The 25919-nt window shown below is 62.9% G+C and overlaps 2 protein-coding genes across 4 annotated transcripts; both read right to left on the reverse strand.

The window, feature by feature from the left end:
• Window positions 1–1839: 1839 nt before the first annotated feature.
• FGF11 (fibroblast growth factor 11) lies at window positions 1840–13966 on the reverse strand. 2 transcript variants are annotated; one of them, XM_077314925.1, is made up of 5 exons: window positions 13594–13966; window positions 6173–6283; window positions 5268–5371; window positions 2920–3118; window positions 1840–2612 (listed from the first exon to the last, which is right to left on the reverse strand). In XM_077314925.1, exons 1-5 carry the CDS (start codon window positions 13784–13786, stop codon window positions 2491–2493), a joined length of 729 nt encoding a protein of 242 aa, XP_077171040.1. In that variant the 5' UTR covers window positions 13787–13966; the 3' UTR covers window positions 1840–2490. The 2 variants fall into 2 exon arrangements, with proteins under 2 accessions (XP_077171040.1, XP_077171041.1); XM_077314926.1 differs by lacking the exon at window positions 13594–13966 and adding an exon at window positions 12881–13005.
• Window positions 13967–20459: 6493 nt separating this feature from the next.
• On the reverse strand, window positions 20460–25441 carry TMEM102 (transmembrane protein 102). 2 transcript variants are annotated; one of them, XM_077314868.1, is made up of 2 exons: window positions 25098–25441; window positions 20460–22208 (listed from the first exon to the last, which is right to left on the reverse strand). In XM_077314868.1, the coding sequence occupies exons 1-2, from the start codon at window positions 25273–25275 to the stop codon at window positions 21184–21186; spliced, it is 1203 nt and encodes a 400-aa protein (XP_077170983.1). In that variant the 5' UTR covers window positions 25276–25441; the 3' UTR covers window positions 20460–21183. The 2 variants fall into 2 exon arrangements, with proteins under 2 accessions (XP_077170983.1, XP_077170984.1); XM_077314869.1 differs by lacking the exon at window positions 25098–25441 and adding an exon at window positions 22388–23333.
• Between the last annotated feature and the right edge of the window lie 478 nt (window positions 25442–25919).

Here is a 25919-nt window from a genome sequence, read left to right on the forward strand (position 1 = left end):
AAGCCTTTGGAAAGCGCCCCCAGCTTCCCCCCTGAGCAGAGGCGTCCCGGATGGGCACGCCCCAGAATCAGAACGGGAGCACGTGACTTTGCTGGGGCAGCTCCTGGGGCCCTGCGGGGAAATCTTTGGGACCGGCAGGTGATTCCTGAGCCAGAAGGGGTCATGCAGCCGAGGTCAAGGGGGGACTTCTGCCCCTCTGCAGAGGAACCGGTGGGGAGTGGGTGCCTCTTGCCGAGGGGGGGGGGTTTGCTTTCCCTGGTGGCTGGCCTTTCCCATGCACATCGCACCTTGCCCCCCAAATAAAAAAGCCTTGAGATTAGGGTTACCAGCCTCCAGGTGAGGCCTGGAAGCTCCTGGAATTTCATCTGATCTCCAGCTGCCAGAGAATGGTCCCATTGGGGAAGATGGCTTCTTGGGGGGGGGGTCTTGTATTGTCACTTTCTGAGGCTCCACCCTCAAATACCCAGGAATTACCCACCCTGGAATTGGCAACCGTGTTGTGTAACCTCAGCAGAGACCGCGTAGAATTCCTGAGTCCGCAAGAACCCTGTAGCCAATTGATGAGGGGAAATGGGGCGTCTTCCTGGACTTTGCAGTGTGTGTGGGGGGGGATGCCTCCCCCGCTCTGTTCTGTTTCCATCGGCACCCGGCTCAGCCCAGGAGGCAATCGGGAGCTCAAAGCCAAAGGGGGACCACGGTGGAGGGGCTGCCAGGTGACCGAGGGGCCCCCAACTTTCATGAAACTGCAAACCCCTTTGGAATTTCTGAGGGGTGAGAAGCATCACCCCAAAATGGCTGCCTCTGGAGGCAGAGCCAGACAGGACTTCCCTCCTCACACCTCCTGAGGAGAACCTGAAGGGGAAACGGAGCCACACAGCGACGAAGAGAAGCAAGGCTTGACACCCACCCCCCCTAAAGGTTTCTTCCCAGTGTCTGCGGTCTGGTCTCCACTGATCCCTCCCCACCCCACAAGGATGTCCCTCCCAAGGCCCCTGTACTATTGGCTTCCCCTCCCAACCCCTCCCTGTTAAATTCATCACCTGTACAGATGGGCATACGGCAGAGCTGGGCATACTGGGATGTGGAGGGCGGGAGGGGTGCAGAGTTTTATGGCATGCACCCCCCCTCCAGTTATTAGCTACTGTCGCCCCCCCCTCCCCTCTGGATTCCCGCACACCAAGGGGATCCTTGCGACAAGCACATGAACCTTAAGAGGTCCTGCTACTCCAAGTCGCCACTCAGTGGCCAAATACAGGTATTGCAGGTCAATGTATTTGTCCCCACATGAATGCCATGTCACCACCCAGTGGCCAAAAGGGGTATGACTATTCTTAGGGCCCTCTTCTCCCAGTTTCCATGAAAGGTCTTCAGTCCTGATAGCAGATTCCTGGCTCCTGGTGGCTGACAGGAGGAGTGCCGTCTTGCTGGGGAGGGCACGATCCGGCATAATAGGCATTCTTTTATAACCCGACTGTCCTGCACTGGCGTTGCACTTCTTGTGTTGCAGCAGAAACGATGGGAAGGAGTTCGATGTTCTTCCAATGAGTCAATATTGAAGGAAAAAAGGTTCCAGTTCTTAAAACTGCTCCACCAGAACAATAAGTGATTATAGTTTTGGGAAAGTCATGCCCTCCCTTTGGGTCCTGAGATGACCAAGCGGAGCCTCCAGTGGCTGAGTTAGGAAACCAGCACTGGATCTGGTGCCCCTTTCTCCAAGGAACCTTGTTTGTCAACAGCTGCCGCTTTCTGCAATTCTGCAACAGCATCTTTCTCTCTCTCTTTCAACCAGACTCCCGAACAGGACAATGTCCCCACCCAGTGGCCAAAAACAGTACAGCAGTAAACTTTAAAAAAAATTAATTTTTGAAATGGAAGCTCTTTCCCCCGCAGTAGAACGAGAGACAAGCCATCGCTTCCCACCGGCTTGGTGCAGTCACACTTTTTCCAGCCTGCTTCCTCCTGGTGAGGAATTAGAACTCGTGTCACCGGAACCACAGAAGCACCGTATTGCGACAACTGGCTTGCATGGAAGACGGAAGAGATTGTTTTGCTATGTCCGTTGTATCCCTGACAGATGCAACCACTTCTGCCCTACACTGGGCAGAGAGCCTGCCGTGGACTACTCAGTTTGAATGGCAGGCCCCTGCTGCCCCGGATCAGCATCATAACGCTTCTGCCCCCTGGAGGCTGGAGCCCGTATTGCACCTATGGCTTGAAATGGAAGACTCTTACTGTAGCTTCTTTTCCTCCATCCACAGAGAGGAAAAGTCTGTAGTCTGTAATCCTTCCCCTCCTGGAAGATTTAAAAGTCCCACTGCTCGAACACAAGAGAGGAAAGTTGGGGGGGGCACATCCTGAGAAAAAAAGAGTAAGTGGAAAGGGTCAGTCCAGACAGTGGCCTGGAGTGCAGCTGCGGGGGGGCGAGTGCCTGGGATACACGCAGGAGGAGAGGGGGGGCGGAGGAAGAGGATGCACCCCCCACCCTCGGGGCTACGTGGCTTCAGCCTTGGAGATCTCTTTGATGGCCGGGGCAGCTGCATCTTCCTCCTCGCCCTTCTTGGACAGGACTGACTCCACGACATTGTGCAGGGACGGCTCGCGATACAACGCCACTGCGAAAGACGGAAAGGGGGGGAATGAGAACGGGGCAAGGATCGGGGCCCTGGCACCCGTGGAAACCCCAGCCGATGGGGACACGATCCTGCGTTAACTGCTGGGAAATTAAACTCCTTGGCTGGCCTGCATTTCCAGAAGGCCAGTCCGAAAACAGGAGTCGCGTGGAAGAGGACACAAGGGAGAGCCTGGATGAAGGCTAAGTGAGCCCCTAACCGGCACAGGGCTGTGCAAGAGGGCATTTGCACATGAGGAGCTGTGCAAGGGGGCACGTTGTCTCCATGAGGATCGGGGCCCAATGCTCACCTTCCAGGAGTTTGGGGAGGAAGTGAGCAGCGGCTTTGGTCTTCTTGACTCGGTTTCCTTTCATCACCTGCCCGTCTTTGTTGATGCCCAGAAACCACGACCGCCCTGACTCCCGCTGCCGGTACAGAGTGGAGGAATACATCACGTAGTAGTTCTCAAAGACGCACTCCTTGAAGCGGCACTCGGCGGTGAAGTGAGCCTGGAGGAGAGAAGAGAAGCGGGTCAAGCCCACCCTGGCCTCAAGGCAGAACCGCGGAAGGCAGATCTCATGGGCAGGAGAGAACAAAGCCTCGGAAGGAAGAGATGGGAGAGACAGGACTCCAGAGGGCTCTCCCATTGGCTTTTATGAGGGGGGGGTCCCATTTGGACGCGAGATCTAATCTTCCCTCTATGATGAATGGCCCTGCGGGATTAGACCAGGGAGGTCCATGCAGTCCAGCCTCCCGTCTCCCACAGGGGCCAGGCAGGTCCCCGGAAGAAGGACGACAGGGCAGAGAGGCCCGTTCCTTTGGGGAAGCCTCCTGGCTTTGGGATCCAGAGGCCGATGGCCTCTGCAGGTGGAGGTTCTCTTTTGCCACCAGGGCTGTAGCCACGGCTGGAGTTCTCCTTCGTGAATCTGCCTAATCCGCTTTTAAAGCCGGCTTTGCCGATGGCCATGGCTACAGCAAATAGAGCCTCTTGTGGTAAGGCAGCCGTCTGAAAGCTTTGCCCATAAGGCTGGGAGTTCAATCCCAGCAGCCGGCTCAAGGTTGACTCAGCCTTCCATCCTTCCGAGGTCGGTAAAATGAGTACCCAGCTTGCTGGGGGGTAAACGGTAATGACTGGGGAAGGCACTGGCAAACCACCCCGTATTGAGTCTGCCATGAAAACGCTAGAGGGCGTCACCCCAAGGGTCAGACATGACTCGGTGCTTGCACAGGGGATACCTTTACCTTTACCTTTTATGGCTACAGCAAACGCTACGTTTTAATCAGCCACTGGGCAGAGAGGTCTGCCTGGGCCCACGTGTTCAACCCACTCCCCAAGGCAGGGGCATGCAACTGGCACCCGGCTCTTCCCCCCCCCCCCGCCAACATTTGGGGTGCCATGAGAGGTGCCCACCACAAGGTGGCACTGCGCTATGGCCAATTCCAGGCAGGGGCTCCTGAAAAGGCCCAGAACTTGTGGGGCAGGGTGAGGAGGGGGGGGTTCCAGCCAGGATAACTGGGGTCGCGTCCCAGAATCGTGAGCTGAAAGGAGCCAAAGAAGCTATCATGGTGATGAGAGCAAAATGTCCCAGAGATGGTCCCCCCCCCAAGGCTTCTGCCTTCTGCCAAATTTCCTGCAAAAGCCATTTAATTGGCATTAAAAAGATCTCTTAAAAATGCCAGTGCATGGGGGGGGCAGCCTCTGCCAGGCTCCCCAAGTGGCTCTTCCCTCTCACCATGTCTGGTGCCGTCTCCCTCTCTGCTTGGCCTCCCGCTAAACGGGGGGGGACCCCAAGGACAGGGGAGGGAGGGCAAGAGGGGACCACGCTCAGAGACAATCCATTCCTAAACAGAGAGCATTTGGACACCCAACTCCCTGTGGGGAGGGCACCCCATGGGACCCACGCCTCTCCCCTGGCCTGGCCTGGCCTGCCCTCCGGAGCATGCTGGCCCCCTCTCCCGCCCCAGCCATGCCCAGCAAGGCCTCCTGGGCAGGACTCGCAGAGAGGAGGGGCCAGACGAAAGGGCGGGTGGAAGCAGCGCAGAGCTGAGCTCCCTTCTGGATCGGGGTCAGGGAGTTCTCTCCGGGGACGCCCCGTTAACCAGGGCAGCTTCTAATTGCAGCTCAGAGCGGGGGCGGGAGGGGGGAGGCAGAGAAGGTGGGGGTGTTGTGCAGAGAGGGAGAACAGCTCCGGAAACCCCATTCCAATCCATGGCGGTCCCGTTCAGCTGTCTGGAGGATGGAGAACAGGCTGCTGGCCTACCCTGCAGGGCTGTTGGGAAGGCTGCAGCAAAACCCCTGCACTGAATATGCCCAGAAAATCCAAGCCCCCAGCACCAAAGAGAGGAGGCAGCGGCTGCCTGGGGGGTGCCCAGGGGCTCTCTCTGCTGCCCCTGGATCCTGCTGGCAGGGGGATGGGGGGCAACCCCGTGGCCGGCTCCTCTCAGAAGCCAAGGCAGGACCTCCAGGGGCCAGGCAAGGGGTCCTTCCCTCGGGATGCCCCCGTCTTGTTCTGGCTGAGCTCCTGTGCCTGCAGCCCAATGGGCAGAGCCCCTCAGCCAAGCCGTTCCCTGCTGCAAGGGCAGCATTTTGGGCCCCCTCACCAGGCCTCCTACCCCCAAACGCCCCCCCCCCCGGTGAACGGAGGCAGGGAAACTCACGGAGGTATAGAGATAGCCTTCGGCGTTCATGGCCACGTAGTGCCCCGATTTTGCGCTCTGGATGGCGACCACCCGCAGCCCCACTGGAATCAGGTTGAAGAGAGCTGTTGGCAAAGAGGGAGGCTCAGAGGCAGGCGGGGGGGGCATCAGGAGGCAGGGCCAGGGGGGCCAGGGAGGGCGGGGGCAGTGGGGGCTCCACAGGAGAGGGGGAGGGGGTCTGCAGGAGGGTCAGCGTTCCAGGCATTCTCCCCCAGGGGCTGCACCTTAGCCTGGAGATGCAGGTGTGCCCCCCTCTATGTCCCCAGGGGGAGGCCTCTCACTAAACGCTGCTAAAGAGGGAGGCCTGCTTGGCATGCTGGCCAGCTGGCGCGCGGGGGGAGGGGGGAGGGCTGTGCCGGCATCCCTGGGAAAGGCTCTGGACGGGAGGGGGTGGAGGGATCAGGCTCATCAATCACCCGTCCCTCCCTGGGTCCCTGGACAGCTGGAGGAGACTCAATTATGCAGAGAGAGAGAGAGAGAATGAATGAATTGGGGGGGGGGGCGCTGCAGGCGGGGCTCCTCGGAGTCAGTCCAGAGATGCAGGAGGGCCCTGATCCCTCGAGGAAGAGGTGCCCCCAAAGCCAGCCAGTGCTTCTGGGCCACAGGCTGTTCCCCAAAGCCGGGCGCGAGCGGAGCTATGGGGCACTGAGGGAGGGGTTGCTCTCCCAAGGCCTCCAATGCCGGGGTGGGGGTGGGGCCACAGCCTGAAGCAAGTGAGCAAGACCCCTCCCCCACCCCCAGGCAGCTTCAGGGGAGGTGGATTTGGGGCGCCCTCTAGGAGAAGGGGCAGCAGCTCTCCCGGGACAGCCAGGCCTTCCCTGCAGGGGTGGTGGGGTGGGCCTGCCCGGGATGAGCGCTTCCCTTACCAAAGCCGTTGGTGTCCTCGCGTGTGCCGTCCATCCGGCCGTCGGGGTGCGCCTGGAGGTAGAAGCCATGCCTGCAGAAGAGCCGGGTGACAATTCCTTTCAGCTGCGGTTCTGTGGGGGGGGGGAGGGAGAAAGAGGACAGTGCAGCAAGGAGAATGTCAGTCTGAGCCCAAGAGGCACCGTGCCCCATGCCTGGCTGCCTAGAGGAGTGGGGGGGGGGGCGGCACCAGGCCCCCGGAGCAGCCCAGGGAGAGGAGGGGGGCTGTTGTGCCCACAAGGACACCCCAGCCCGCCCCCGCCCCATTGGAGGCCAGGAGTCCGGGAGGCCCCCTCTGCAAAACCAGAAGGGACCTTGGGTTGGTTGCATCTGGACTCCGGCAGCCCCCTGGGGGGGGGTTAAAAGGGCTAGAGTGCCACCCGTGGAACACGAAGGACCCCTGCAGGCCAAGGACCAGGGCCAGAGGAGTTGGACGAATGTCCCAGACAGATGATGTCAGTAACAGGAGGTTGGACAGCAGGTCCCCAATGCCCCCCCTCCAGCCGACAGGACCAGCCCCCTTCCCAGTCCTGTTGGGGACTCTGCGTGCCCCTTGGCCTGACGCCCTCCCCCCAAGGCGCCCGGGACCCTTCTGCCATGCCCAGGTGAGGCCTGTGGGCCAGCAGGTCAGCAGCGTCCTGGAGCAAAAGGCTCCCTGATGGAGGGGCCCTCCCAAGACTGGCCGGAAGCCTGCAATGTGGCCGGAAAGGCAGGAGGCGTGGAGGGGTCCCACCTGCGGCAGGTTCTCTCCCTCCGTGTCCCCACCCCCAACCTGGGCACCAGAAGCACTTCCTGCTGATCCGTGGGCCTCCCCTCCCCCCTGGCGGGGTCCTTTCTTAGCTGGAGGGGCTGCGGGGGATTGAGCTGGGGACCTTCTGTGAGGGGAGGAGGAGAGGCTCTGCCACTGAGCCACAGCCCCGCTCTGTCCTGCTCTGGCCGGGGCGTTGCTCTGCTTTGGGAGAAGCCGCCTGCAGAGAGGCATGCCTTCCGTGCCCTGCCCTCACGCTGGCCCTGCTCCTCCCTGCCGCCTGGATTCTCTCCGCAGGATGGATGGGCCCTTCGCCCCTGCTGCTGAGGCAGTGAGAACGGACACTCTTTGGCCAAGCTCCCTCCCCTCCCCTCCCCTCCCCTCCCCTCCCCTCCCCTCCCCTCGACACTCTACTACCCCTTGAGGAGGACCCTCTTCCCAAAACCGCCCCCTTGAAGAACACCTTGCAGAACAGTGTGGAGGAATTGGGGGGGGGGGCTGGCCTCCGCAGTCGCACCCCCTTGGGGCCCTCCAGGCTCACACGGCAAGTCTCTCACATGCCGCCCCTCAACTGAGCCCTCTGGGGACAGAGCCAAGGCTTGAGGGCCTCAGGGACGGGGAGGCACCCGGCGGGTCCTCAAGAGGCACCCTGGCATCGCCTTGTGCTGGGACACGATGAGGTCCCAGGGCACAGGGTGGGGCACCCACGGGCCTGATCCCCCCCCCGGCTTTCTTGAGCTGGTGCTCTGTTCTCCTCCCTGCGGACTGGCAGGGTGGGGATTGAAGCAGGAACTTTCCGTATGCTGAGCGGCTGCTGGGCCACCATCCCCCCAAGGGGAAGCGGGATTGGGGGGCTCCGGTTTGCCCAGGCTCCCGGAGGCCTTGGCTGCTTCTGCCATTCATTGGGAAGGATCCTGGCAGCGCCCTCCAGCCCTGCCCATCCCCTCAAGGGCATGCTTTCCTCTTCCCGGGCCAAGCGCCAGGGGAATTTGGGGCCAGCAATCTGCTGGGCCTGGGCAGAGCCACTGCCCCCCCATCTTCCCAGGTGGCCAGCAAGGGGGTTGAGGGCCGGGCCGGGGGCTCAGGAAGGGCAGAAGCCCCTTTGGCCGATGGGTGGCCCCGGCTCTAGGCAGGCCCCCCTTCCGCCTTGCCTTGTGGCGGGAGGTTTGTATGCCTCACGAAGAGGGCGGTGGGGATCGGGGCCCGCAGTGTGCCGGGCTGGAGCAGCAGCCACTGAGGGGCGCTTGGTGGGGAAGGGGGCCGGTGTGTGTCACCTTCCTCCGTTCCTTCTGTCCCCTCCCCCTCGCTCACTGCAGCTGCAGAGAGAGCCAGAGAGACAGAACCAACGACAAGGTTACGGGAGCAAAGGAACCAGCCCGAGGGAGGGAGGGAGGGAGGGGGGGGGCAGCTCAGAGGCGCTGCAGATGCCCAGGCGGGCGCTGGGACTCGGGCCCCCCGGGAAGGCTGTGGGCCAGGGTTGGGTTGTCCCTATGGCCTCCCCTCGGAAACAGTGGGGCTGCCGCATACCGGTTTGGGAAGCAGGAGGTGCCCACTGGGGATCCTTGGGGAAGGATTTTGTTTAGTGGTGGGGGTGGTTATGGGGCAGCAAAGATTGGGGGGCCTGTGGGGTTTGGGGAGCTGGGGAGGTCTGGAATGTGGAGGGAGGGCTGGGCCTGGCCTATGGGGGGGGGCTAGCATGGGCTCTTGAGGGCCTGCCAAGCAGCAGATGAGGGGGGGGGGCTCCAGGAGCTCAGCAAGCCTGGCCCAAGGGGGGGAGGGGAGGGGGGATCCAGGCAGGGAATAAATCAACACTCTGGGAATAATTCGGGGCTCCTTCCAGGTCTTCTGCACCAGCTGGTTCTTAAATACACATTCGGCAGCCGTGTCTCCCCCCCTCCCCCCCCCCCGCGTCTGGCAAAATGCAATTTCCTTCCCCTCCCCTATAATGTATGCAAATATATTTAAATGGCTTTAATTTATTTTAATGGCCCTCCTTTGCTGCAGGGCCCGGAGGCCTCCAGATGGGGACAGAAATAAACCAGGGGGGATTATGGGCGGGGGAGGGGGGCATCCCGGGCGGGGCATGGCGGCGGATGGGGATTTCTCCGGAGGGGGGTGGGGTGGGGGGAGCGGCTGCGAAACGCGGGAGGTGTCAGTCATGTTTATATCCCAATTTCCCAATGAGCGAACGAATAAAACCCGGCGTCTTTGGAACGCCCCGGCGAGCCTCCCTCGGCCCCGACGGATCCTCCCCCCCCCTCCAATGAATATCTTTCTTTTCGCCATCCAGGAGGCCCTTCCGGCCCCAGAGCCCCGCACTCAGCTAATGGGGAAGGCCCCCCTGCAGGGCCAGGCGAGAGCAACCCCCCCCCCGTCGTCCCCGCCCCGGAGGCGCCGCCGCAAATGATTCCTCGACGGGAGCGCAGAGAACGGGGGGCAGGGGGGGGTCACCGCCGCCACCTCTCCTCCCCACTTCTAGGCCAGCTGCGTTTCCCGACCGCCCCGGGTCTCCTGGACGCGACGCCGACCGCCTGTTCACGCCTCCCAGGGCGCAGGGCCCACCCGCCGTCGAAGATGACGCCCCCCGGACTGCAGCTGCCCCCCCATCCTGGGAAGGGCGGCCGGGGGGTACAGAGATGGGCCGCCCCGAGGAAAGGGCCTGCGGCGGGCCGGAGCCTGCTTTGGACGGCGGGGGAGGCGGGTTCCTGCGCTCCCCACCGGCCTGGACCGCGGACAGTTCCGGGGGAGTCTCTGTGTGTGGGGGACCGGGGGGGGGACGGGGGCGTATCTAGCCCTCGAGCTGGGTTCACGTGCTCTGGGCCGGGCCTGGACCGCGATCGACAAATGTCGAAGGGGCGGCGCTCTGCACAGGGGGAATTTCTGCTTTGGCTCCGACGGGACCCCCGCGAGACCCTGCCCACTGGCGGCTCGACTCCTGCAAAGGCCCCCCCCCCGCCCCGGCTTTTTGGGCGAGTTCCCCCCGGGGCGGTCTTTGGAGGGGCGGGGGGCGCGCAAGACAGTCCCTGCCCCCGAGAGCGCGCCCGGGCGGGGTGGGGGCTGCGGGTTCCTGCCGCCGCCTCTCTCTGGCTGCCTCCCAGGGCGAAGGCGAACTTGCCAGCTGCAAGGACACGGCGGGGGACGAGGCGCGGGCCCCCAGCCAGGAAAGCCGCCGCCGCCGGTGAGGAAGGAAAGGCGGAGCAGCTCCGGAGGGGGCCCGACTGCCCCTGAGCACGGAGGGGGCACGAAGCCCCCCCCCCCGCTTCTCCCCGCTGGGCAAACGTGGGCACCTCCCGAAAGCCGTCGAGGGCGGCCAGCGTCTCCTCTCCGAGCCCCTGCCCCTTGTTCGCCTTTCCCGGGGGCAGGAGCCCGCGCCGGCTGGCTGGGGCCGGGCAGAGCCCCCCCCCCCGAGCATTCGCTCCCACCGCGACCGGGACGCCTCCCCTGCCGCTGCCGCTGCCCCAGCAGCTCTCTTTCCTCCACAGGCGTGTTCTGGCGCCCACTGATTGCATTGAGGTTAGAGCCCTGCAATGTGCTCTCTCTGGGACAGCCCCTGAAGGCTGTTCAGACATTTCAGATCCCGCCAAACTCTCCCGACCCTTTTCAAACAGGCTCCTCTAGCTGGCCGTCCTTCCTTCTGTACAGTGCAGGGAGGGGGCATCCAGAGGACTATGAGCCTGGTCTCTGGAAGAGGGGCCCCTTGCGTACCCCGCTTTCTGTGCGGGGCCTTCCCTGTTGTGGCCTCTAGATTGGACCCCCCCTCACTAGTCTGCCTGGCCCCAAGACTTTGGAGTGACTGGAGGCTCCGGTTGGGTATGTAGGCCACCGATGGCCTTAGGTGACCCCCCCCATCCCTGGTCCCTCGCCTGGCTGAGTCTTCCTGCCCTGCCTGAGTCCTGCCATCGATCTTGGCCTCTCTGTTGGCCCCGAAAGGGGTTTGAGAGCCCTTCCCGCACCGCCCGGCCCCTACTTGCTGTTTCCTCTTTGTACAGGAGACAGCATTTTCCTGAGGCCGAGGAGGAAGCTGGCCTGCAAGGGAACAGGCGTCAGGAAGGCCGACAGCTGCCTGCCCACATGTGGCTTTTGCCCAGTGGTGCATTGTGGATTTGTCCCCCAGAAGTAACCACACACGGGGGGGGGGGCAGCAAAGGAAGGCCTTTCCCAAAGGCACCTCTGCTTGAGAGGAGGAGGCAGGGCCCAGGCCCAGGGCGGGAGTGTGTCTTGCCCCAGCCCCTGTGGCCTTTGCCTGGGGAGAGGCTCATAACCAAGGCAGCAAACCAGGAACTCCAGCTCACCTGCCCGTGGAGCCCTGTCCACTGTGCCCCCTCCCTCCCTCCCAGCGAGGGTCCCACAGGGGAGTGCAGCTCTACAGACCAAGGCCTGCCTGCGTCTCCTCAGAGGCTTTCTTTCTTTTTTCTGGAATGCAGAATTCTGCCGGGGGGGGGGGGGAGAGAAGGATTTGGTGACCTCCCCCCCCCCCCACAGCCCAGCCAAGCGCCCCGGCAGCCCTGATTCTGGGGGCAGGATAAAGGGACCCGTTCCGCAGGCTCTGCCCACCCACTCCCAGGCATATTTTGGGAAGCCACCAGGGCTCGGAACCAGCGTGTTCTGGGGGAGGGAGGGAGGGAGGGAGGGAGGGAGTTGCGAAAGCGCAGGAACTAAGGGCTGGCTCCCTGGCAACAGCTGCTGCAGGGGCATTTCTCCAGCCTCTGCATTCTACGCCTGACGCTTCGCCGGTGGAATCGCAGCCCACAGCCCTCCCGCCCACCCATGGCCTTTGCCGTGGGTTCTTCTGCCCAGGAGCTCTCTTCCTCAGGGGCGTCTGGTGAAAGGGCCGGATCCGGGGGCATGGCTGGCACGACTCCGGGGAAGGGGAGGGGTCACCACCAAGATGCAAAGCGAGGCTCTGAGGGACAAGTTCCCCCCTTGACAATTGCCATTCAAAGGTACAGTGCCTCTGATCATGGAGTCTCCACATACCCCTGGCAGATAATTGCTGTTCATGGAACGGCCTCTTCCGTGGATCTGTCCAAGTAACTTTGTGTGTATTAAATTCCTTCCTATCCCCCCCGCAGGGGGAGGGGCGGGTGGCTGGCGGGAAGTCACCGTGAGTCAGCCGGGGCTTGGTGGCCCTGTGCACAGGCAGACTTCCCGCCCCACAAGTCTACTATGCCTCTTGCAAGAAAACCTCCTGATTTCTCTGGCCTGAATCTGCCACACAGGTGTGCTCTTGGGTGGGCCCTCAATTCTGGCCGGATGAGAGAGGCCCGAGAAGTTCTTCCTTTCTCTCTCTCTCTCTTTTGCCCCCTGCACAGTTTGACAACCCCCCCCTCTCTCTCTCTCTCTCACACACACACACACACACACACACACCCTGCCCCTGAGGAATTGTTCTGGCTCTTCAGCCAGTCCCCTGGTCTCCTAGTCCTGCGGCTGTGCAGTTTTGGCTCCCCCAAGCCAAGAATCAGAAGGGAAGCTTCTCCCCCCACTCCAAGCAGCCCCGGCCAGACCCCCTGGATTGGCAGTTCACTTAGGCAAACCAAAGGCCTTCAACATGAATGAGCGGTCTTTGGAAGCGCTAAGGGAGCCCCCAAGGGCCCAATCCACCACTTAAGTTGTGCTCCAAAACATCGGGACCGATTTGCTTTAACAGTAAAGAAAGCAAATGGCATTTCTATCAAGACCCCCTTTGTGCCATCTCAATGCCCCAACCTAAGACGCCTCCTCGTATAATAAACCGCAAAGGAGTTTCTAGGCATGTGTAGAGTGCTCCAACTGTTCCCTCAGGACCCTGCCGGGTGGGCCTGGAGGTGTGAGGGGGTGGGCAGCCCCCTCCCCCTGCTCGCTTTGCAAAGCAGCCCCGTTCAGGCGCCGGCCTTCTCCGCTTGCGCAAGCGACCCCAGTCCGGTCCGCTTGGAATACTCACCGCCCGAGGGCAGGGGGGATCGCAGGGGGATGCACTCCATGGGGGGCTGTCCTGCGGCAGGCACGTCCTCCAGGGAAGGGCGCGGAGACCTCCAAAGGGCGGGCGGCTGAGGAGCCTCGCGGCCCCCCCCCCGAAGCGGAGTTCCCCCTCCCAGCCTCCCCTGGCCTGGCCGGGCTTGGAAGCAAGGGCGGAACTCCCCTCGGGAGCGCACGGTCAGGCCCCCTCCCCCCCCCCTCCGGAGCCCTGCCAGCCAACAGCGGAGGACCGACACCGGGAGGCGGCGGGGGGGGGGGCGGCCTGGCCTGGGCCGAGGGCGTCCCGGCGGAGACCCAGCACGGTCGGCGGAAGGGGGGCATCGGGGCTCCGGGCCGCCCGCCCTCGGACTGCTCACCCGGCCAGGGCCCCTAACGAGGTCCGCTTGGCCACCCTGGCGCCCCCAGCCCCAGCCCCAGCCCCGCCTCCGCTCGCTCCCCGCGGACTCTGGCCAGCCCCTCCCTGGCAGGCCGCCGCAGCCCCTCTAGCCCCCCAGGGCGGAGAGACCCGGCCGACTGTTGCGCCCGCTCCCGGACCAAGCCCTGGGCCCGCGGGCCGGGCCTCCTCCCCCGCCCGCCCCGTGCCCGTGCCCTTCCCTCAGGCGGCGCCCCGGGGCTGCGAGGGGTCGGGCGGGCGGGCGCGCCGTCGGCGGGAGCCTTTGCGGCGGGCGGCTGACTCACCGGGCGTCTTGTCGAGGCGCCCCTTGCGCCCCCCGCACAGGCGGACCTTGGAGAGGAGGACGAGCAGCTGCTTCTGGCAGAGGGACTTGGTGCCGCGCGGGCAGACCTTGCGCTGGGCGGAGACGGGCCGGCTGGCCACCGGGTCGCGGATCTCGCGCTTCTGCCGGATGAGCGAGCTGGCCAAGGCGGCCATCCCGGCCCGGCCCCCCCCCCGCCGCCGCCCCCCCCGCCGGCCTTCAGACGGGGCGGCCGCGCCACGGGGCACGCCGGGCGGCTGCGGCCATCGCGCCCCGACGCTTGTCCTTCAGCGCCCGCCGGCCGGCCGGGCGGGCGGGCAGGCGACGCGAGAGGCGAGGCAGGCTGCGCGCGGCTGAGAGACGGAGTGCCGGCGACGGGGGGGGGGGGGGGGAGCGCGCCCGTCACACGCCCGTGGCCACGCTCGGCCCCGCGGGAGGAGGAGGAGGAGGAGGAGGAGGAGGGGGGGCACGGGGCCGGCGGAGGGGCGGGGCGGCCGCCCGAAGGAGACTCCCTCGCGCGTCCCCGTCTAAGCGCCGGTCCCAGGCTCCCCCCTCCCGTCCAAGAGCCCCGCCCGCTCGGAGGCAGCGCTTCGGGGGAGGGGCTCGACCCCCCCCCTCCAGCCCTCCTGGCAGAAGCCATCAGGGCTCCCCCGGGGATGACCTGACCTGGCGGTGTGCAGCCTGCTCAGCGGCCCCTCCCCCCTCCCCCCCCGGGGCGCTGCGTTTCGCCCAAAGGCCTGTGGCCGAGAAGCCGAGGGCCGCCTGGATCTCGGCCCAGGGCCCCAGAGCCGCACGCCCAGCATCTGCCTCCTCGGAGCCCTTCCTCGTGCCCTGCCAGCTCTCCGGGGCCTCCGGGAACCCACGGCTCGTTGGGGGCTCACGGCCTCTTCCCTCCTGTTCCGGCCGCCTTGGGGGTGCGGGGGGGGCAAGAACGGCCCCCGGGCAGGCGCCGAGAGAGGGCTTCCGGCAGTCCGCAGGAGACCCCCAGGAGAAGCCGCTGCCCCTTCTCCGCCCGGGTCATAAGAAGAGAGGGCATGGCCACTGGCGGGGGGGGGACAGGTGAGCTCCTCTTGGCCACCCCCCCCGTCAAGGACTCGCGCATCTGCGCTGATGGGAGCCCCCCCCCCACACCGTGGGATGCTCCTTGGGAGGGGCTGCAGCTCACTGTCGGGGGTCGGCGGGTCTCCTAGACACGTGTGATCAATTGGGGGGGTCATTTAGCGCTGGAGGGCGGAGGGGGGAGAGTTTCTCCAGCAGCAGCCGCCGCTCACCAGAGCATTCAAAAGAGGGTCCATCTGAGCCAGGCTTGGCCCGGCCTGCTCTGCCAATGCCAGGGAGGAGGGCAGACGTCTGCTTGAGGGGGCCTCCGGGGCAGCCGTCATCTGGGGTCAGGCACCTCCCGTTCTTGTGCTCAGCAATGGAATATTTCATTTCTTTCTTTCTTTCTTTCTTTCTTTCTTTCTTTCTTTCTTTCTTTCTTTCTTTCTTTCTTTCTTTCTTTCTTTCTTTCTTTCTTTCTTTCTTTCTTTCTTTCTTTCTTTCTTTCTTTCTTTCTTTCTTTCTTTCTTTCTTTCTTTCTTTATTATTAGATATGGGTGCCTCGCTGGCATAGGGGGTGCCCCATGGGTGCTCGTAGGGGCTGCAGCCTGGCTGGGCGGAAGCTGTCCTGTGCCTGGGGGGAGTGAGGGGCAGGGGAAGGCGCATGCTCCCTCTGCAGAGCTTCCTGCCAGGCCAAGCGATGGCCCTGCCAGGACCTGTGGGGGGGACAGAGCTGCGTGGGCATCACTGTGACATGCTCTGGGGGGCACCCTCAGAAGGCCAACTGCCCCCCCTCCAGCCCAGCCCAGCCCAGCCCAGCCCAGCCTCCTAAGGGATGCTTCAGCCCCAGGAGCACCTTCCAGACTGGCAGCACCGTTGGCTGGTGAGTCCCTCCTTCAGACGCAGCCACAATGGGAGTCCACCTGCCCTAGATACTGGGAAGTGGAGGGACTTCAGGTGCCAGAATGAAATTAGGAGGCAGGCATTATTGGGTGAGGTGTGACATGCAGAGCAGAGGACACGGAGAGGTCAGCTCTGGTCATGACACAGGAAACCTAGGTCACTATTAAGTCCAGGAGAACGCATTGTCTTGGGCTTTGCGTTCAGGTGTAATTCAGCAGTCCCTCTCTCTAGTTTGGGGAGCCCGTTTTAACATCTCTCCCCCCCCCCGCCAGAAAGCCTCTGGGCCAAATGGCCGCCTGCAGAGGGCCCCCCCAGGTACGCAGGACAGGTGCCTCCAGGCAAGGCTGCAGCAGCCATGATCCGGTGCCAGCCTCTGAGCACAGACAGGCCCACAGGGGGGGGGGGGGGGATGAGAACACAACGTGTCACAGGAGCCTTTTCAACACAACGTGACACGTCTTGTGTGAAGCACACGCAGCCTGTTCCTGCAACATTTGAGTTTTTGATTTTAAAAATACCTGAAGAAGTGAGTCATGTGAGAGCTGAGAAGGGGGGGGGAGGGTGAATCTCGCAGAGGAGAAAGACAACACCCCCCCCCCTCGTGCCATTCCAGGTCTTCCCCAGCCCCAACAGGCTCTCGCTGTCCACATGCTCATTAAATTCTCACAGGCGAATGCGCTGCCCCTTGTGTGCGGGGAACAAGCTGGCGATAGCAGCTGGTGGCCCTCTAACCATTTTGCCCAGATTTCCGGGTTCGGGGCAGCCCTCGAGTGGCTCAGGGGGTGAGTGCCCTCACGTGCTGGTGCGCGGAGCACATGGCCGGCATGCGTCCTGGAAGTCTCTCCCTCCCTCCTTCCCAGAGCGGAGAAGGGCGCACGGGAGGCTGGGCTTTCAAACCCCGGCAGGGAGAGCTTAAGTGGCTCTTCAGCTCCTGGCAGAGCTGCCCTGGGCATCGAGTTCCGCCTGCAGCGGTGGGAGGGTGGTGCCCTCCCTCATGGGCTTCTCCAGGGAAGAGCCCCACACAGAGGGGGTTGCCTGGCCTGCCTCTGCACGGTGGCCGTGCCGGTCTCCCCTCCAAGGACTAACCAGGCCCGACCCTGCTTAGCTTCCCAGACCCAAGGAGACCAGGCTACTGGGGGCCTTCCAGGTCAGCTCCCCCCCCCCCAGCAAAGCGGCTGCATTTACGGGACCCCCACCAGTGTCTCTGAACACGTGCAGAGCATTCCTGCCCAGCTCGAGTGGAGAAACCACCCTGTTCATGTGCAGAGTGAAGCGTGAGATCGAGATGGGTGGCCAGGCCGGTCCGTCTGCCACGGGAGAAAAGAGCCGGAGCCCACAAAAGCAGCCACGGGGGAGGAGCTTGTGGGGGTCTGGGCTCCCTCCCTGAGACCCCTTTCGTGACCCCCTGCTCCCAGAAGCCCCTCCCCTGCCACGGATGATGCTGGTCTTTGAGGTGCTCCTGGACTCTGGCTCTTCCCAGCTCCTGAGGCCCCCTTTCCGCCCCCCACCCACCCCCTCGGCCAGGGACTTTGTGCAGCCACTGCAGCCACGCTGCCCCCTCCCACGGCTGCCTCCACCCTCCTCCCGGGGAGGGCCCAGGGCCTAGTGGTCACTCCTTGTCCTGAGGGACGCTGGTTCCGTTCCTGGCCTCTCCTTGTAAAATGTCCTGGGGCCTTGCGCCCTCCACAGGGCCCGTCCACAAACGCAGGCGCCTCACGCTGGAGCACAGGTGGGCCAGTTTGGGGTGAGAAGCCAGGACTCTTTTGCGCCAGCCTCGTGCATGCCAGGCCCACCCGTCCTGGGAACTGTTCTGGTCACAGAACTCCCGGGGGGGGGGGCACCTGCGGGCAGGAGGTGGGAATGTGGCCCTTTGGCTCCAAGCTGCTCCTGGCTTCCTACTGGGGGTCTGAGGGACCCCCTCCCCACGTGCCTGGCTAAGAATGAAGATCATGGGGAGAGGGGCCTCATTGTCCCGTCATTCGAAGAGGCTCACTGGAGGCTTCACCCTCTCAGTTCCAGAGATAGGGAAACCGTCTGTGGTTCTTGCATGCTCAGAGGCACTCATGTCCTGGATCCCAAGTGTCCAAATGGAGCAGAGGCTCAAATCCTGCCCTGGAGGAGACCAGCTTTTCCTGCCCCAGGCGGCCCAAGAATCCCCGCAACAGCCAGAGCCCCCAGCGACCCTGAGATGAGCGTCTGCCCAGGAGACTTTGGCCACCCTTGAAACTGCCGCAGAAGAAGACAGGCGGAGGCCACACCACTGCGCGGCAGCCCACTGCACAGCAATGAGGCACGTGCACGAGTGCTTCCTGGGGGATCGGGCCCAAGGGAGTTGGTGGGGAGCAGGAGAGCCGCCTTCACCCCCAGCTCCGGGCACCCAATGCCCCTCCCCCCCCCGGGTGCAGAGAGCCTGGGCGTTGGGCCGCTGCCAAAGCTGTGAGCCACCGGAGGAGCCTCGCCAAGCTGCTTTCCCAAGCGCTGCGATTAATGGGCGCGGCCATCAAATTTTCATAAGTGTTTCTGCTCCCGGACAGCTCTTTGTCAGCCGGCCAAGGCACAGCTGGCAGCGCCTGAGCCTGGCCCCGACCCAGCCCGGGCAGGAAGCAGAGGCCGCCCCGCCCCCTGGTGGCCAGGAGGGGAGCAGAGAAGCCCCGGTGGGGTCCTGCCCGGGCCTCTGCCGGACCCTTGCTCAGCACGCCCAGGGATGACGTCACCTGCAGGCGGGAGAGGGCAGGGCAGGGCAGGGCGGGGGAGGGCAGGGCAGGGGAGCTGGGCCCCCCTGGAACTGTGGCTTGGTGGCACGCACAAGGTCCCTGCTTCAACCCCCAATGGCATTTCCCGTTAAAAGGACCAGGCAGGAGGGGACGAGAGAGGCCGGGGACCCATGGGTGCTGCTGCCAGCCCTTAGGCGCCCCTGGCTGGAGCAAGTGCCCGACTCAGGAGGCAGCTCCCTTCGATCCATCAGGGAAAGAGTCAAATGGAGCCTCCACGTTCAGCAGCAGTGTACCTCTACTGGGGGCGCAAGAACAGAAGGAGGCCTTACCAGCCCTCCCCATTTTGTAGGGCATCTGCTCGGCCGATGAGGGATACTCCGGCACTCCTATGCGTAGACGCGTTCTTTGTGGCTGTGGGGCACCCTCTAGAGGGGCCAGCAGAGAGTTAGGCCTGCAAGATCCCGAGTCTTTCTGAGGAGCAAGATCAGCTTATGGGACAGGAGCCCAATGAAGCCCATCAGGGGAATAACAGGCCCCACTGAGCACTCAAAATCCCCCCCCCCCCTCCAATGGACAGTAATGCCAGGCTACCTGCCCAGCGCCTGCCCCGTCCAAGGCAATCTGCTAATAGCTTTGCCTGAAATTCTCTGCCTCACTGCAGAGACGCTTTTTGGCTCAGCAGGTGTGGGAATGGGGGGGGGGGGAATAGACTCTTTTCTTTTTTTTGTCATTAAGTCTCAGCCCATTTATGGCGACCCTGGCGGACTTTCTTGGCAAGGGACATCCAGAGGTGGGGCACAGCAGCCCTGCGCTCTTGTGGCCGTCTCCCCCTAAGCGGAGGCCAAGATGACCATTCCGGCCAGCTCAGGCCGCTCCTCAGCCCCTCCCAAGAGCGAAGCTTGCCCCTGGAGGATCCCGTGCTGCCACCTGAAGGAAGGGGGGTGGGGGCCTGCCCCCCTGGAGTTCTGCCTCTTGGGGAACAGCAAACTGCTCTGGGTTGACCCACTCGGGGAGATTCAGGGGTTGAGCCTGTGGGGTGGAGCCTGTGGAGGGGAGGGAGGGAGGGATCTGTCAACTGGAGAGATGGTTGCAATTTCGGGAGCTGCCCTGGCTCTGCCCAGAGGCTGCCAACATCGCGAGGGGGGCTTGGGTTGCTGCCACGGTGCTGGGCCTGTGACCGGGGTGACGTGTCTCCCCACAGGGCACTGCTTGCAGGGGGGGCAGAGGTCAAGCGGTGTCTGCAGGGCCATCCTTTGCCCTGCTGCCCTCTGGCAGAGATCTCTCTGCCCTACGTAAGACCAGCCTCTGCTATGGGGCTGCTGTCTGTGGGGGATCGCTTAGTCAGAGATCAGGGGAGATCAGGTTGAGAGCAGAGCTGAGACTTACTATTGGTGTCTCTCCGTGTCCCTGGCGTCTGCCCATGCCCCTCGCTCTTCTTGCCATCGGCTGACGATCATTTCCCACGTGCGCCGGAACTAAGTACAGGCCCCCCCATCTGTCTAATGGCCGCTGTTTAAAGGAGGCGTCTCTCCTCAAGTGGGGAGCAGAGGAATATGGCAGCAGATCTGGATTCCCCGCTCCTCCACATGCAGCCAGCTGGGTGACCTTGGGCTAGTCACAGTCCTATTAGAGCTGTCCTCACAGAGCAGCTCTGCCAGAGCTCTCAGCTTCAGCAGAGCCACGCCATTCCTCTGCGGGGGAAGTTCTCCAGGCTGCCTTCAATCCCTGTTGCTGGGGGAAACAGAGGCTTTGTTGAGCCCCCCCCCCCCATTGCATTTTAAGATTTTAGCAGACACTGTGGCTATGATCTCATTACCTTCCCCACTCCCCATTTTGGTTGAGGTTTGGAAGCCCTGCTTAAGTTTCTGAGGAGCTCTGTGGTCCACTGGCCACTTTGACCCTTGTTTAGGTTTTGCCCCCCTGACGCTTTTGGGGTATTTTTTTTTTTTAACAGACCAGGCAGGCTGCTTGGAATTGCTTGCCAGTTCCCCAACTTTTTCCAAGGCTACAAAGGAAAAGTGGCATTAAGTGTGCAGCTGGTGCCCCCTGCAGGACAGCCTGACGCACATGTGTATTTCAAAACCATGGGAATCCCCTTTCCTCTTTAAGGGGGGGCTTTTTCCTCCGTGGTCCACCGTCTCTTCCCCCCCCCTTCATCTCTCCCCCCCCTCCCAAAGTAAGGGCCAAACAAGAGTTTTTGCTTTGCACTCTAAAGTCATCATTTAATAGCATCTCTTGCAATAGGTGGAGAGCGCTCGGTGGTCCCCCCAAAGGATCTCATTACCATGGAATAAAAACAGCCTCACGATTCTTTCCCCCCTTTCCCCCAGCATGGCTCCCCTCAGAAGAGCAGCCTTCAAATCCAGCTCTCGATTTCACGAGGGAGCTGCAGCCGAGCCTTCTCCGCGCTCTGGTTATTGCTTCAACGTCAGGGGACCCCCGCAGCCGGGCCTTCAGCTTGTCCACATTTGGCAGAGGTTGTCCCCCCCCTCTCAGGCCCGGCTGGAGACCCCCCAGAGCCCCTGCTGCAGTCAGCAACACGGGCAACTTTGGCACAACTCTGTTTGGGCCTGGCAGACTGGGAATGTGGAGGACTCCAGAGACCCCACTGGACACTGAGGGGGCAGGTTGGGTTTGGCAGGGGATGGTCAGTTTAAGGCACCGATGGAAGGTCTGGGGGCTCCCTCTAAGAGCCCCTGTGGGCCAGGCCCTGAAGGCCGCTGCAGTGGTTGTGGGGAGAGGAGACGCCCGTCGGTCGGGCTGCCCATCTGCCCAACCTCTCCCCCCGGGAGAACAGGGTCCTGGCATTCTGCCTCCCACCTCCCCGCCAATTCTGTGGCCCACAAAGGCCCTCCAAAGTCCACACTGGCCCAGACCAGAGCGGTGGCATCCAAGGCCCTTCTGCCTCTGGGGAGGCTCTAGGGGCCCTCTGCAGAGGAACTCTGGTTTCGCAAGGCTTTGGCTAATCTCTTGGCTTCTTTGGCCTCCTCCACGGCCTGGCGGAGGTGCTTGGAAGGATCGGCCCTCACTCTGACCAGCTCCCGAGCCAGGTGCTCTGCGTCCCGCGGGGAAAGGCCTTCTAGGACGTTCCACTGGGGGAGGAAGTAGTGCGGAAGGTGCCGGTGGACCAAGCAGGCCAAGAGGTCGTCCAGCAGGCCCAGCCAGACGTGTGCCGCGTTCTCCTCCCGGCCCAGGTAGCTGGTGGGCAGCCGCTCGCAGGCCCGGAGCACCAGGGTGAAGAGGTGGTAAGGCCCAAAGCCCTCGGGGAGGAGGCGGCCGAGGACAGCCGTGGCCGCCCAGGAGGCCCGGAGCAGCGGCTGGGGCAGAAGCTTGCGGAGAGAAAGCTCGCTGGTGGCGAAGGCCAGGCGCCAGGAGCAGCCCCCCGAGGCGGCCGGCAAGAGGTAGAAGGCCCCCGCCACGTCCTCGTCCCTCAGCTTGCCGTCCCAGAAATGGGCCTGCGTCAGCCACGGCCGGGCCACTTCCGGCCACCCCCGGAAGGCCACGACTGGGACGAGGTCATAGAGGACTCGGCAGTGTCCCACGGAGACCACCGCGGACGTGACGCAGCCCCGGCTCTTCACTCGTGCCCCTTTGGCGGCAGCGGAGAAGGAGCGGGCGAACCAGGCGGAGACCAGCTCGGCAGACAGGTAGGCCTCATCTCCCGGGCAGCAGTCAGACCAGCGCTGGAGCGTGGTGGCCTCAAAGGGCCGGAGGCTGAAGCGGGCGTGGCCGGGGAGGGTCTGCTCCATGTCCAAGGTGACGGGGACCCCAGCTGCGTGCAGAATCGGCACCAGGAGGGTGAAGTCCACGTCATAGTCTCCCCCGGGAGCAAAGTGCTGGGGGACCCCCAGGTCCACATCCACGGTGCCTTGCTGGACCCCTCCAGAGAGGAGCAGGTAGCGGTTGACTGCCGGGAGCCTCCCATCAGCGCTCTGGACCACACCTGCATGCAGCGGCGGGGAGACAACACACAAGGGCCTGAGGACGCGAAAAAAGCCATGGGCGGGTGGAGGACTCCCCGCTCCCACCCAATCCCTGGCCAAAGGAGGGCAAAGGACGGTGGCCAGCTGCTCGGAAAGGGATCTGCTCGGAAAGGGATCTGACAGGGAGAGCTTCTCTCACCCCCTTGAAGCAGAGCTCGGAGTCCCGTCTCCACCTCGTCTTGGCCAGCCCATCCGTCCATCCGTCCATCCATCCATCCGCCCCTCTGCTTCCCCCAAACTCTGGCCAATTCTGCACTGGACCTCTTTCTGCAGGCTCATTATGCTTCCAGCCCCCCCCCCTCCAGCCCCATTGTGACACCCATGGATCTGTGTCACTCAAGAGGACAGGGGGGAGGTTGATTCCTGCCTCCTCCTCCTTCCCATGCAGCCAGCGGGGGACCTTGAGGTGGTCTCAGTTCTCTCAGAGCTCCCTCAGCCCCACCTGTCTGTGGTGGGGAGAGGAAGAGAAGGTCATGGTCAGCCATTTGTGTTCTCCTTCAGGTACTGAAAAGCCGGGTGCAAGAAAACAGCTCTTGTGCTTCTCTTCTTTAATTACATCTCGTCTTTCTCCCATATGGGAACCAACAATGGTTTGCATCTGTCCCTTCTATTTTAGCCTCACAGCAACCCTGTAAGGTAGGCGAGGCTGTGAGAGTGTGATCCCCCGGCAAGCCCCCCTGGCAGAAGTGGGAATCTGAGCCTGGGACTCTGCCGGGATCCTGAGGGGAGGTTCCCCCTCTCCTGCCAGCTGCGCGGAAATAAACAGCACCCACCTTTCCACTGGGTCATTTCAATGGGGTTGGTTGCCCACGGCAGGTTGTTCCCCACGGCCCTGATTTATTTCGTTTACTGGCCTGGCTCCTTGCCTGCCTTTCCCACGGAGGCTCCCAGGGGGAGGCCACACCCACCAAACCACATCCAATTTTTAAAAACAAGCAATAGGATCCGGGCAGCAGAAATCCGAAACCCAGCAGAAATCTGAAGCAGAACCTTTTTTGTTGACGCTTTTGCTTTGTTTCAGATGCAGACACCAGATAGGAGGGTAACACGTACCGCAACAGACAATCGGAATCTGCCCACAGCAACGTAATGTAGCACACAGCCCCCCCCCCGCTCTCCCCGAGCACTTTTCTGAAGCATTTTGCTGCAGCCCCCTGGATACGTGGCTTTGGCGTGGCTTCTGGAATGCCAGCAGAGAAGGCATCTCGCTGACCTCAGCAGGCAGGCAGATCTAGACGGCTGGACAGGAGGCATGCGTGCGGCCAGTGGCTGAGCTTGCCCACAACATGTCCCTGCTCAGGTGAGCAGAAGGGAAGGGCCTGTGGCTCGGTGGAGGAGCCTCTGCGGGCCACGCCAAAGGACCCAGGTTCAGGCAGCAGAGGATGGGAAAGACCCCCGCCTGAGGCCCTGGAGGGGGGCTGCTGCCCGTTCGAGACGTCCCTACTGCCCTTGATGGGTCAAGGGCCTGATTCAGGATTGAGGCAGCTTTGGGTGTCCCGAGTGAAACTCCTGTGGCGGAGCAAAGGGGCAGAGGCAGAGAGGAAGGAAGGAAGGAAGGAAGGAAGGAAGGAAGGAAGGAAGGAAGGAAGGAAGGAAGGAAGGAAGGAAGGAAGGAAGGAAGGAAGGAAGGAAGGAAGGAAGGAAGGAAGGGGAATAGGACTCAGGGCTAAGGGAGGGAGGGAGGGAGGAAGGAAGGAAGGACTAAGGCCAGGGAAGCTGCCTGAATGGAATCCAGTAACTTCTGGGCTGGCCATGGAGTGACAGCATTAGGGGAGGAATATGCCTGCTCCCCACTAGTTGTAGAGTATAACTGAGCTGTGTCGACTCCGGGGGGAGACCTAGGCAGAGTGTGTCGAGGTAGTCTAGTCCTGAAGTTGCCCTGGCATTCATCCAGACGGTCAGGTTAGACTGCGTCGGAAGAAAGATTTCTTCTTCTGCCTTAACCTGCTGCGTAATGCTGGGTCCAGTCTACTGCAAGCTCTGCAGGGTGCATAACTGAGAGGCCTATAAAGGGGGCTGCAGGGGGCATCAGAGGGGATGTGCATTTAGCATACACAGGATAGCAACTCCTGACAATTACCAAATTATCTCCTCCTGAGCACTCTTTGAGCACACTGCTTGCCTCCAGAATGGTTGTGGAATAGAAGAATGCCTACAGACAACAGCTAGCTAGCTAGTTAGGTCTCTCCTCTCCTCTTTCTATGCAGAATTGTTTCTCTTCTGAATAAAATACCTGCTTTAGCCATTAAGCAACCTGGTGCTTCCCCTCCTCTGCATACTGAAACTGCCAACGAGCTGAACCCCACCCAAAGTGTGATACGGGATGTCTTTCAGCACACCGGCCTTCCCAGCCAGAATTACCTCAGTTCCGCCTTCGCTGTCAGACGGCCACCCACAGCCCGGACTTCCTACCTCCCCAGGAGACTGGGGCGGAGAGACGCAGAGCGGAGTGTCCTCTGCGCAGGGACAGATTCCAGGATTTCCCCCAAGGGCGTCTGGTGAATCCGACGCCGTCATGTCGGTTCCCTCCCGGGGTGCGGGGCCACTTCGGCTGCTCCGCTTCTGCTCTCTCTGGGCTTCTACGCTCCCGAGGGGAGGGCTGCTGGGTCTCCCGGCCTCTGGACTGACGGCACTGACTCCCTCCCTCCCTCCGGGAAACCCACCCCGAGGGACCGACCGCAGGGGACAGACCCCCACCCTGGGGACCATCCCTGGTGCTGCAGGAGCCGGTTCCGGGCGGCAGATTAGTCCGGTGGGGGCCCCCCGAGGCCGCCCCGGCCACCCCTGAGCCCAGGAGGGAGGGCCACGCAAGGGTGCCGCCCGCTGCCCCCCCCCGAGCCCCCGCTCACCCAGGAGGGAGAAGACGGCGTCCTTGGCGCGGTGCAGGTGGGGCCCCTCGCGGGCGCCGGGGCCCCGGGCGTGGCACTCCTGGATGAGCTGCGTGAGTTCCTCGATGCGGGCGCCCGAGTGGAAGTCCAGGTCGGTCAGCGGCTTGGCCGGGGCGGGCTTCGGGGGCGGCGCAGCCATCCCGCGCCCCCTCCCACCCACCCACCGGGCCACCTGCGGGCTGCTTGGGCAGGGGGTGAGGCAGACCCCTCCCCTGCCTGGGCAGCGGTGCGGGAAAGCCAGGCGCCCGAGGCCGGAAGACTCTGACTCTCAGCCCACTCACCTGAGGTTACCTGGCCAAGGGCCACACCCACCCAGGGAGCCTCAGGAACCATGGGAAAGGTAGTCTTTCCGTCGCTCTTCCCAATGACTCTTGGGAAATGTAGTTTTTAAAGCGCCCCTACGGAGGGTGTTCACGCGGAGGCACTCCGGGGCTGCTCCGGATCCGCGCCGGCAGCGCTCGAGCAGACAGAAGCAAGGGCGAGCCTTTTCCTTCGTGGGAACTAAGAATAATTGACTCTGTGCAGCATTGGTTGCTAACCTCCGGGTGGGGCCTGGAGACCCCCCAGAATTGGGGAATACCTGTAGATTCGGGGGGGGGGGGGAGGGGAAGGTTTCGGTGGGAAAGAAAGCCTTAACCTCCATCTCGCAAAGCGGCCATTTCCCCCAGGTGATCTCTGCGGCCTGGAGATCAGATGGGATCCCAGATTTCCCCCGCCACCACCTGGAGGTTGGCGACCCTACGACCACAGAGGTCAGTTCCGCTGGAGGAAATGGCTGCTTTG

This window comes from Paroedura picta, chromosome 16 (assembly GCF_049243985.1).
Source record: "Paroedura picta isolate Pp20150507F chromosome 16, Ppicta_v3.0, whole genome shotgun sequence".
Taxonomy (NCBI): domain Eukaryota; kingdom Metazoa; phylum Chordata; class Lepidosauria; order Squamata; family Gekkonidae; genus Paroedura; species Paroedura picta.

What these genes read in the sequence shown, in the direction of transcription:
- FGF11 (XM_077314925.1), bottom strand. Translation starts at nt 13,786, where the DNA reads ATGGCCGCCTTGGCCAGCTCGCTCATCCGGCAGAAGCGCGAGATCCGC. An exon ending in GCGCCTCGACAAGACGCCCG is followed by an intron (nt 6,284 to 13,593) that starts GTGAGTCAGCCG and finishes CCCCCCCCACAG; the next exon opens with AACCGCAGCTGAAAGGAATT. An exon ending in CCTCCCCAAACTCCTGGAAG is followed by an intron (nt 2,613 to 2,919) that starts GTGAGCATTGGG and finishes CGTCTTTCGCAG; the next exon opens with TGGCGTTGTATCGCGAGCCG.
- TMEM102 (XM_077314868.1), bottom strand. Translation starts at nt 25,275, where the DNA reads ATGGCTGCGCCGCCCCCGAAGCCCGCCCCGGCCAAGCCGCTGACCGAC. An exon ending in CGCCGTCTTCTCCCTCCTGG is followed by an intron (nt 22,209 to 25,097) that starts GTGAGCGGGGGC and finishes CGCTGCATGCAG; the next exon opens with GTGTGGTCCAGAGCGCTGAT.